This window comes from Brachyhypopomus gauderio, chromosome 11, assembly GCF_052324685.1.
Source record: "Brachyhypopomus gauderio isolate BG-103 chromosome 11, BGAUD_0.2, whole genome shotgun sequence".
Taxonomy (NCBI): Eukaryota; Metazoa; Chordata; class Actinopteri; order Gymnotiformes; family Hypopomidae; genus Brachyhypopomus; species Brachyhypopomus gauderio.
Window position 1 is genome coordinate 14,723,683 of NC_135221.1, and position 11,616 is coordinate 14,735,298.

At 45.9% G+C, this 11,616-nt stretch overlaps 1 protein-coding gene across 2 annotated transcripts; it reads left to right on the top strand.

The window, feature by feature from the left end:
• The first annotated feature begins 177 nt into the window (after positions 1-177).
• On the top strand, positions 178-8,628 carry csnk2a2b (casein kinase 2, alpha prime polypeptide b). 2 transcript variants are annotated; one of them, XM_077022240.1, is made up of 12 exons: positions 178-1,090; positions 2,024-2,135; positions 2,901-3,002; positions 3,952-4,002; positions 4,429-4,488; positions 4,592-4,675; positions 5,047-5,157; positions 5,443-5,544; positions 5,912-6,012; positions 6,962-7,110; positions 7,902-7,984; positions 8,096-8,628. In XM_077022240.1, exons 1-11 carry the CDS (start codon positions 987-989, stop codon positions 7,976-7,978), a joined length of 1,053 nt encoding a protein of 350 aa, XP_076878355.1. In that variant the 5' UTR covers positions 178-986; the 3' UTR covers positions 7,979-7,984; positions 8,096-8,628. The 2 variants fall into 2 exon arrangements, with proteins under 2 accessions (XP_076878355.1, XP_076878356.1); XM_077022241.1 differs by having other exon boundaries at positions 7,902-7,980.
• The last annotated feature ends 2,988 nt before the right edge of the window (positions 8,629-11,616 follow it).

Here is an 11,616-nt window from a genome sequence, read left to right on the forward strand (position 1 = left end):
TTCTGTAAAGCGGAATAGTGTACTAAAACACGTAGGATATTATATGATTTTGCATGACAGCAGCCCCAGAATTGTGATACTTCCCAAAAGTACAACCACTAAAAACAGAGGGGCGGGAACCGCGCCATAAAGTGACATGCGCACTACGGTCGTCGCGAGTACTTCCTAGTACACGGTCGTAATTGATAAACGCTGCGCTCTTCTTCCGGGTCACAATATTGCGAACCGTTTCCCTGCGGTATGTAGGGAGGACTGGGGAAATTCTCGAGAAAACCTCCAAATTCCTGCAACGCCGGACGCTCCGAGTCGGATTTCAAAGGTTTTACATCACTGTTGTTGTTCCTCCGTGAGTGTGAGCCCATGTTCACTTGTCTAACAGAGTTAGCGAGCAGGCTAGCGAGCAGAACCGATTCATACTCCTCCTCTCCCCCTGTACTCAGTTTATCCCCAAGTTAAGAGTCTCATTCGCGCACACCAACTCCGCTACTTCGGGGACTCGATCATTTATCGCCGTGTGTTACGGTCCGTTTGAAGGCTACTGGTGAGAAATATTGGTGGATCTCGATACTTGGTGGATCTTGGGTTCGCAGGTGATTAGGGGTGGGGGGGTTTAATCCGCGATCAATAGAGGACCCCCCCGCCTTCTCTCCAGGCTCGCGGTTATGGGCGTTTTCTGGATTGCTGATTTTTTTTGTACAAAGTTAATTTTGTGATATTACTCGTCCTGCGCGGAGACGCCATTTCTACCTCCGTTTTTTTTTTTGCCGTCTTCCTCGGCCCCATCACAGCACCGACGGTCCCTCTCACAGTCACTCACCAGTCCTAGACTCCCGATAAACGGGGCCGGTAACTGGTCTCACTCACGAGTAGAGATATTAAACCAACTCCACCAGACCCCCCCAGGACGAGGAGAGAGTTCCCCGCGGTTGCCTTCACAGAGCCTTGTGGAGATCGGGTGTAGGAGACCAGGACCTCCGGTGCCCGCCATGCCCGGCCCAGTGGCCGGAAGTAAAGCTCGGGTATATGCCGATGTCAACACTCTGAAAAGCAGGGAGTATTGGGACTATGAAGCCCACGTGCCCAGCTGGAGGTGAGTATTCAGCATTTGGAGTAAAATACATCCTAGTGCAGTATCTGTTGCGTATGTGCCCCCCCCCCCTCTTTTATACACACACACACACACACAACCCCATTCTACTGTTTATGCGTTTGAATACTACCCCAGTGTAGTAATCAGCCTCAAGTTGTAGTCACCATCTATACCATCTACCATCTATAGATGCGTTGTGACTATTGAGCTAACCCCTAAACAGGGCAAATCTCTTTTTCTCTCCTCATAATTCTCATTGGCGTTTAACGGTTCTTTAACCAAGTCTTGTTTACCCTCCTATCCTAATATATCTGGTTTCAGTCCGTCTGTGACTGACAGGGTGCACTAAAACGGGATTTGCATGTTGCGCGTTTCACATTCAACACCAGAATCAGCGGCGCGGGTTCGGTCCATCATTCCGTGATGGAGCAGGACGTGTTGAATGAAGAGACGCCGTGTGGATGGACCCCAGCGGCTGGTGTGCTATCGCGTCTGCACCGTGCACAAAGCATCAGTCGCGCAAGCCAATCCCGACCCCCCTTAAGATCTTTCAGTGTCTAAACATAGATGTGGGTAAACTGAAAGATGGTACCATCAACCGGAAAAGGAAACGGGTTATCCAGCTATCAGTTGCGGCAATTTGCATGTATCAAGTAAGACTGGCTGAACTTAATTGCAGCATGGTTGGAGTGGATGGGGTCATTTGGATGCGTTGGACTGGCAGAATAGCCTCTTTACTCTCGGTTATTATGGTTAGGCAGTCGCCCGGGTGGTGCACTGACACTTTAAATGCTGCTTTGTATCTGTGTGTGTTGCTCATACCTTCTTGGCGTGAATGATGGCTGGACTTGCTCTGTCCTCCTAGTGTTATCTGAGGCAGCGAGGCTTTGAGAAGGTCTGCTGTGGCTGTTGTCATGTGCCTGTCTCCCACAGTAACCAGGAGGACTACCAGCTGGTACGTAAACTTGGCCGGGGCAAATACAGCGAGGTGTTTGAGGCCATCAACGTCAGCAACAATGAGAAGGTGGTGGTAAAGATCCTAAAGGTGACTGCAACCGCCAATATACATAGCACACACACAGCTCATTGTGTGTGTGTGTGTGTGTGTGTGTGTGTGTGTGTGTGTGTGTGTGTGTGTGTGTGTCGGGCTTTCAACCTTAATTTATTGCCACACAAGGTTTTCTTAAAACACCCCCTTTTCTGTTTCCAATCAGTATGTGCTGTCAATGGCTCCTTGGCCCATAACCAGTCCAGACCATAATCACCATAACCATAATCACCTTCAGATCAGTGTGGCTCTGTAACCTGTTAATCTTGATTGTGTTAAGTCCACAAATCGTTTGATCTCACTGAATGTTTTGGGGGTTAAAGGAGCAGTCAATATTTTTTTTAACACCATAACGATGTATGAAAGTAAAGTTTAATGTTTGCATTTTTTCTATATAGTGAGAAGAGATGAAGAATAAGATCTTTGTAATCGTCAAAAATTAACTAGCATTTGCTCCATAAAGGTGGTCATGTTTAAAATAGGTTTAGTACACACACTCATGCATCCAGACCACTAGGTGTCAGTATAATGGTTTTCATGTCATGAAAAATTATTTATTTATCCTTTAAATGCAAATCAGGAGCCACTGGAAAAACAGAGGTAGTTTATTACTATATGGAACATCTGTCTAAAAATCTGTTTTATTCAGCTGTGTCAGACCAGGTCTTCATGCTTAGTGTTATTGTTCTTTTCTGGCTTTGTTTCAGTCTGATGGAGTGATGTTTGCATAATCTTATGTAGAATTTCTTATTTTTGTTGTAGCCTGTCAAGAAGAAGAAAATCAAGCGTGAAATAAAAATCTTGGAAAACTTGAGAGGCGGGACCAACATCATCCGTTTAGTGGACACAGTGAAGGACCCAGTGGTATGTTCCATGTTATCTATTGGCACATTTCCACACGGGCCTGCTTGGCGCGGTATGGTTCGATTCGCGACGATTTGTGAGTGTTTCCATTAGTACCAGGTACAAGTTTGCCGATACCTTCAGGTACTTTTTTCGTACCTACTCGCTCGAGGTTCTAACCGTTCCAAAGCGGAAAACTTCTGTGACGTGGAGGAACAGCATGACACTGATTGGCCAGGGAGTGTCGTCACAGGTTGCGTCACAGGAGAGCGACTCCTCCGCTATCGCCATCTCATCCATTGTTGTACGGTGTTGTGGTCGCATACAAATGATGTCATGACACTACAACCCGCGCGCCAACAGCGACTCCACCCACATTGTGGTGGTCCACCATTGTAATGGAAACACAACGCGACCGTACCGCTCCGTTGCGAATCGATCCGTATCGAACCAAGCAGGCCCATGTGGAAATGCGCCATAAGTCTTCCCCACCAGTCCTGTTCTTCTTTCCCATTGGCTGCTACTGCTGCCACATAAATCACTAGGCCAATCACTGGAGATGAATAATTAGCCTTTCTGCCTCAGCCCTGCTGTTTGCAATCTCGGACTGATTTAAGAAAGAAAGCAGTGGGCTGTCCTGTAGCCATGAATTCACCACAGACTACTCCCATTACACGTGGAAGTATATTTTTGATGGTTCACAATCTTTCCTTTGTTCTTCCTGCAAATGTGTGTGTCAGGCTTTCAACCTTAATTAATTACCACACGTGTGTTTTGCACATGAGCCCAAAGTCCATCACATCATTTTAAAGTTTGTGTGTACAGTGTATACAAAGTAGACTTTCTGGAATTACATTTTTGAGGCATTGCGACCTTTGTCTTTAGTTTTCTGCACTCTTCGACTTTTGTTGTTGTGTTAACTATAACATTAATCTCCATCTCCTCCACGCTCTCTTGTACCTGTGTACAGTCTCGAACGCCGGCACTGGTCTTTGAATGCATCAATAACACTGATTTTAAGGTATGTTGACTTTGGATGCTTCTTGAACTTTCAGTGAAATACCAATTCAGGATGCCTGACTGTGGCTGTTTGTCTGTGGCTGTAGGGCTTGGTCTGAGTTTGCCAACAGAGGGCGCTATAACTTTGAGATTTGTGGGTGAACATCTGTGGTGGTAGTTGTTAATGCTCATGATGTGAAATTTGTCATCCCAGAAAATCCTAGTAGGAGCTAGAACTTAACAATGAACACACTGGTCTGTTCCAGGTTTTTTTTTTGGGCGGGGTTGCTAAGTAATGACTGGACATGTTGTATATGTTTATTTGATATATTTGATACATTTGTAGGACACCCAGAGACGCATGTAACTATGTAGGAGTCTGTACACTGACCTCAGATCAGCTCCACACACTGCTTCAGCATGGTCATTTTTCTTCCTTTTTTCCCAGGAGCTGTACCAGAAGCTAACAGACTTTGATATACGTTTTTACATGTATGAACTACTAAAGGTAAGTGACTGCACTTTCCCTCCGTCCGCGTCAGCTGTAGTGCAGAGCAGTGCTGTATTTGAGTGTGCTTCTCCAGTCTTGAAGGGTGTGGTGTGTTTGGCAGGCCCTGGACTATTGCCACAGTATGGGCATCATGCATCGGGACGTTAAACCCCACAACGTCATGATCGACCATCAGTTGAGGAAGGTTCGGTGATTGCCATTTCAGCTCCTCGTACTGGTTCTGAATGGCTGTTGTGTTGTGTTTCTTGTGTGGATTCAGTACTGCTTTATTTAATGGTGTTTGGGGGTGGTTAGGATGATTCATGGGGTCTGTGAATGACAGGGATACTTAAATTATTGTTATTATAAAATTTATTTTAAAATTTCATGGGGCTCAGTGTGCCTGTTGGCACCCCTGTTTGTCTGCTTATTCCAAACTCATGACACTCCTCAAACACCAGGTGGCAGTATAGAGTGCATGGGTTTTTTTTTTTTTTGTTGTATGTGAATCTAATATTGGGGTGATGGTGTGGGTGGATTCTGTGTGGTTGTTTGCTTGTGCGTGTGTGTAAACAGCTGAGACTGATAGATTGGGGACTGGCAGAGTTTTACCACCCTGCACAGGAGTACAACGTCAGAGTGGCGTCCCGGTACTTTAAAGGTCCGGAGCTGCTGGTGGATTACCAGGTGAGGCGATTTCACAGGAGACTTCCCCATTGGTTTCTTAGTCCTGTGATTACAGTGTACACCACTAGGGGACAGTGTACACATCTGTCTGTTTGTTTTTGTCTTGGATGCAGTGCTGTTCTATTTATCTGTGTCACCTCAAACTATGGAGGGGTCGTTCATCAGTGATCAGGATTGGATCCTGATATTGGATCCAGTATTTTTGCTTATTTTATTGGTGCCATCTCTAGACTGGGCATGTGTAAGTTTGGAGCGGATATATGACTGTGTGTGTGTGTGTCTCAGATGTATGACTACAGTCTGGACATGTGGAGTCTAGGCTGCATGCTTGCCAGTATGATCTTCCAGAAGGAGCCCTTCTTTCATGGCCAAGACAACTATGATCAGGTGAGGGACGGCGCCCCCTGCTGTACTGCCTGCACTTGTACCTCTGCAGCTTGAATTCACGTTTCATATGGTTTTACATACTGGCTCTGTGGCAACCCGTGGCCAAAGCAAAGTCCATGTGTGCTCATCATAACTGACAAACAAAAAACATGAGTCATGCTTATTATTACTTTTAAAATACTTGAACAGAACTGTGAATTTGATCCTCTAGTAAAGTACTTGGCACAGTAAATGAATAAAACTTGATAATGACGTTTGTTAATGAAGATCAATAACAGATGTGCCAATTTTAGCACTAGCTATGTAAATTGTGGCTATTTGAATCATGAGTGTCATCCGTTCTGCTTTGTTGTTCCTCCGCCTGAAGTTGGTGCGGATTGCCAAAGTGCTGGGGACGGATGAGCTGTTTGGTTACCTACGCAAATACCACATTGAACTGGACCCTCGCTTCAAAGACCTGCTGGGCCAGTGAGTACCAGCAGGGGGCGCCGGGGGCACGTACCGTGTTCTGGCTGTGCACCTTCAACTGAGGATCAGCTCAGGAAGGGCCAAGTCATAGTAAGGCCTAGTTTTACAGTGTCGTGGTGTCCGATTATGACTCTCTGGGAACGTGGAGTATAAGATGTGATTCGTCTGTGGGAATTCGAGGCAGTGCTGTTGGTAGAAGTACTGGCATGGCAGCTTCATGGTGGATTTTATTAGAAATAAACATTAAAATGAATGCAACTACAAACTCTCTACATGTGATGGTTAACAGCTGCACTGGTGACGCTTGTGGGTGTGAGGCAACTCGTAGAGCTGGATTATAACTGGCAGTTAGCAAGCACTAAATTCTCCACTAGGTGGTGCTGTGTCGTGGTGATGTTTTGCATCAACGACACTCGATACTGAGCGTCCTGGTTGGAGCATCGGCTCTTACTCGTGTTCTTGGATGGCCACACCAACAAACACGGAGCAGTTTGGTGCTTCCCCGAGTTAACCCCGTCTGAATCAGCTCATCTGAATGACTAGTTCTAGATGTCTAGTTTAAGTTAACCCCGTCTGAATCAGCTCATCTGAATGACTAGTTCTAGATGTCTAGTTTAAGTTAACCCCGTCTGAATCAGCTCATCTGAATGACTAGTTCTAGATGTCTAGTTTAAGTTAACCCCGTCTGAATCAGCTCATCTGAATGACTAGTTCTAGATGTCTAGTTTAAGTGGGTTTGTCTCCCCTTCTCTCTCTCTCTCTCTCTGTCCATCCCTCCCCCCCTCTCTCATCTATCCGTCTTCTCTCTCTCTCTCTCTCTCTCTCTCTCTCTCTCTCTCTCTCTCTCTCTCTCTCTCTCTCTCTCTCTCTCTCTCTCTCTCTCTCTCTCTCTCTCTCTCTCTCTCTCTCTCTCTCTCTCTCTCTCTCCCTCCCTCTCTCACTCTCGCAGGCAAACGAGAAAGCGCTGGGAGCAGTTTGTCCAGACGGAGAACCAGCACCTTGTGAGCGCAGAAGCCCTGGACCTGCTTGATAAGCTGTTACGTTACGATCATCAGCAGAGACTGACCGCCACAGAAGCCATGCAGCACCCTTACTTCTGTCAGTTCATATCTACTTCTGCATTTATGGCTGTGCTAGCCTCTGCCTTCATTGCTGTTAGCTACTGCCTTTAGCGTTGTGGTAGCTTCTGCATTCAGCATCATGTGATAGCTTCTACCTTTAGCATGAATTTTCCTAGTGTGGCAAGAATGTGACTTGCTTGTCTTTGTCAGCCATTAAAGTCATTTATTAGCTTCTGCCTTTAGCACACTGTGAGCTTTATGAATAAGAGCTTCCAAGTCTTGCATGCTAGCTAGCTTCCTTCAACTTTGTGTTAGCTTTGTCAGTTAGCACTTTTTAGCTTTCATTGTAGCTAGTTTCTCTTGCTTTGTGTGACAGTGTAGTGAATTAGTACCTGTTAGCCATGCGTGTTAAATTTCCATCGTTCTGTAGCTTGGATGCTTTGGCTTTTGTGGTCTGTCTTGTCCTAGATTTGAGAGCTCTCCTCCCTTAGTTCTGGGAACTGATGTCCTGTAGCTCAATGGCATCATTTTACCTTAGTTGAACTATAGGTCGGGTTCCAACTGTGGAGTTGTGGTATGCAAACTGACTAAATGATCGAGCTTGGAGAAAGTATTAGTTTAACTCTTCATTTGTTTGGGTGGTTGCTTCACTTGAAACACGAATGATGAAACATCTGTATTTCACAGAAAATAAAATACAGTACTTTGATCACTGATCATTAATGCATATACGTTTTCAAATGGGAAACAAGCTATAGCTCCAAAAGCAGGGAGATGCAGTGTTGGTGACTGTCAGGTAAACATAATCATCCTTTTCTTTTTCTTTAGATCCAGTCCTGAAGGAACAATCTCTTGCCAGTGTGGATGGCAGCGTCGGATCAGGGGGGTCCAATTCAACTCGCTGAAGGCAGGTAAAGACCTGTTAACGTGGTATATGTGTGTGTCTGAGTCTGAGGAAATCATGCGCGCTTTGCTATTTGCTTGTTTGAAGTTCTGAAACTTGTTTAATTTTTTTCTTGCAGAATTACCAGAAGAACGTGTTACCTCAACTTTTTACCCCTTGTGGCACTCTCAAAGTGTGCAGTGAAAGATGGATCAAAGCCTTGTTGACCAATTAACACCTTCTCTAAGAGTCACACACACAGACCTGCATACGCCCGTACATGAACCACACACAGACCTGCATACACCCGTACATGAACCACACACAGGCCTGCATTGTCTCTGTGTCAGTCAAGGTTGGTCTGCCCCTGTCTCTCTGCAGGCCCAGGGCTTGCTAGCTTGAAGATCACTATTGAAGATGCACCCCCCCCCCCCCCAATTTCTGGAAGGAATATGCATCCGTTATTAGGCCCCACCCACATTTAACTAGGCATGGAGAGTGAATAACAGATCAAGCCCTGCCCTTCCCTCCCCATTGGTCTGTTTGTCTGTCTGTCCAAAATTCGGACCCCAGTGTGGTGTGTGTGCACCACCGTGAAGAAGTGGCATGGTGGACCTCTTTTTCTCTGCTCTAGATAGAATGGTATTAATTACAATAAATGAATTTTATTTAGATTGTTGTGTGGTTTGATTTTTTTATCTTAGCTGGCCTGATGGTGTATAATATTGGTGGAGACGGTTGTAAAGAATTGCTTCAGAGAAATGTCTAGAAGTGCTCATGTAAGGCAGTACAGGAAGGTAAAGCTTGGCAAATCTAAAAGCAAAGTTTTTTTTTCCTCTGTCATGTTGAATATAATTGCCTTCAGTTGCAGAAATATTAGAACAAGCATGTTTCTCATAACCAAGATGAGAGGCTAGTCTGTTGATTGACGGATCATGTCATAGCCATCACTAGGAAGGCTGTCATAATGCATCTTTTGTTTCCTGGGCTGCACGCAAACTGGGCTTAGAAGGCTCAGCTTGGTCTGTCATCCTTCATGTCTGAGAACAGCACCGAGTGATTCAAATAAAAGTGATTCTTGCATCTTGCTCTAGAGAGAAGAACCTCTGCTGTAGCTGAAGCAGTCCTTAGCTCAAATTCTCGAGTGTCTTGACAGGAACCTCGCGTGAGCCCAGAACCCTGTGGAAAGCCACACAGCAGGGTCGAGTTACTGCTTGCGGCTCTGAGCGGTCCACACAGCAGATCGGATGTCTTGACAGGATTTCTCTGCCCGTTTCCAGGGCCTTCGTGAGTGTTCATTGGCGAGGGGATGGTGTTTGGTGGCAGCGTTACACCCCCCCCCCCCCCCCCCCCCCCCCCCACCACCACCACCACCACCACTCCGTGTGTCCTCTGGGGTCCTGACTGGACTGGCACGGTAGTGACGGGTGTTAAGAGGGTGTGTCTTTTCTGTTAGTAAACCCAAAGTCAGTTATGAGCTTCAGAACTCGTTTTGTGGTTTTTTTTTTTTATAATTTATGCATTATGCATAAATTATGCACCATGTTTGTGTTTCTCATTGAAGCTCTGAGTTTGAACTGGATGTGCAGGGCTGTCAAGACATACCTGTATGCCCCTGTGAGTGTGTGGCCTTCTCCACCCCATTCACCAAGGGCATGAGTGTGAAGCTCCACTGTGCTGCCATTCTATCAGGCATGTGTTACTACCATATATTACGATGTGATTTCAGTTAAGCAAGGCCATCCCAAATAGTTCTGAAATGCACTCAAAAGCCCTGACTTGTGCGAGGGTGTTCGCACTGCTGCAGCTGGTCTACCTGCAGACTCGATGAGTGACGTGCTGATTACACACCTGCGCACCGTGTGAACGCAATACTGACTGTCTACTCATCATGGTCATCAGGTATCTGGTTCCCCGGAAGAACCCTTGGCTTTGTGCTTGTAAAATGCTGCCCATTTCTTAAAGTGGGAGGGCTGGTTTCTTTAAATACCTCTAGAAGGTCAGTGGTATATCACGTTTGTACTTCAGATAGTGATTGAGCATCACCGTGACAACATAAGCTGAACTCATAAACAGAACAATGCAGACGGTCTCTCCTTTCAATGAAACAATGTTGAATGTGCACTGTGGCAACAAACGTGACCCAAATACCAATCCAGAGCAGCATTAGCTATGCACATTTTCTCCTGGAGATGAAGGCTGCAAACTCACAAATATGGGGGCAGATAATTTGAAGGGAACATGAACTGTGTCTTGACAATTAGGTGAAGATATGGTTGACTTAAGCAGTTCCTAATCTGGGAGTTTGAAGTTCAGGGGTCAGTCAGTCATGACTGTAGCCTCAAACTACCCAGGTTTAGATTTGATTGTCTTTGAAATGCTGAGAAAGATTGACACATGTTTGTTATGTAGTCATTCACAGCCTAAATTCCATAGCTTCTGAATTACTGACAAATGCATGAGGGCTGTTACTCACCAAGAGCATCATCAGGTGTGATTCACCTGCCTTCCACTCTGCAGGACTGTTGAAGTCTGACTGCGAGACACAGCATGTTAATATGCGTTATGGCCTGGTGTGTTGGTGATGGACGCCGTGCGTTAAGGCCTGGTGTGTTAGTGATTGGCAGCCCGTTGAAACACTAAGGCTCGCTGTGTCTGAGCGTGACTTGAGCTCACCTGCGAGATCAACGTCCTGTGTGGTGTGGACATCTGAGCCCGTTCGCTTCCTGTCTTCCAGCTTGGCTCAGGCTACATCTTCCTCATGAAAGTTTCAGCGGCGGCCATGTCTGATCCCTGCTGCCCAGTGTGCGGTCAGCCATGATCACCACCCCGGCTGCCCCTGTGGGAGCCAAGCTGTGTTTACCTAATAAAGCTGTGAACCCTGTTCAAGCTTGGCTCAAAGGCAACGTCTCGAATATTCCTGAAGGCAAACTAGTCCTTGTCTGGCATTTGTCCACAATATACTAAAAAAAAAAAGAACTCCAGATAGATCAAATATGTAATGATGGTATAAATATTAGTTTTTCTTGAGGCTTCAAGCATGCTCCAGTGACGAGTGGTGACATTTAGGTCAGTGGTTTTCACAAGTGTTTTAGTTAAACTGGGTAATCTCATTCATTATTTTTTACATAAAAAAATGTTTAACATTTTTAAAACTAAAAAAAAAAAAAAACAAGGAGGGGTTTGTCAGACCGTAGGGTCCAGATAGGGGCGTGTCAGACCGTAGGCTCCGTGGACGGGCGTGTCAGACCGTAGGCTCCAGGGAGGGGCGTGTTAGACCGTAGGCTCCAGGGAGGGGGGTGTCAGACCGTAGGCTCCATATAGGGGCGTGTCAGACCGTAGGCTCCATATAGGGGCGTGTCAGACCGTAGGCTCCGTGGAGGGGTGTGTCGGACAGTAGACTCCATGGAGGGACGTGTTGCAGCTCATCACCCTTTCAGTGTTGTATCTAAAGCTGCTGAATCTAGTTGAATTATACTGTTGGGAAACACTACCCGGTGCTGCGTTGAATTAGGTTCAAGCACTACATAAAGGTACTTTCTGAGGAAAGCTGCTTTGGAGAGGAGCTGACAGGTACACATTCAGTCAGTAATCCCATTTTCAACAGTTCTACACTAATACCAGTTCAGCCACTCTAGTACAAACAACTAAGACTTAGTA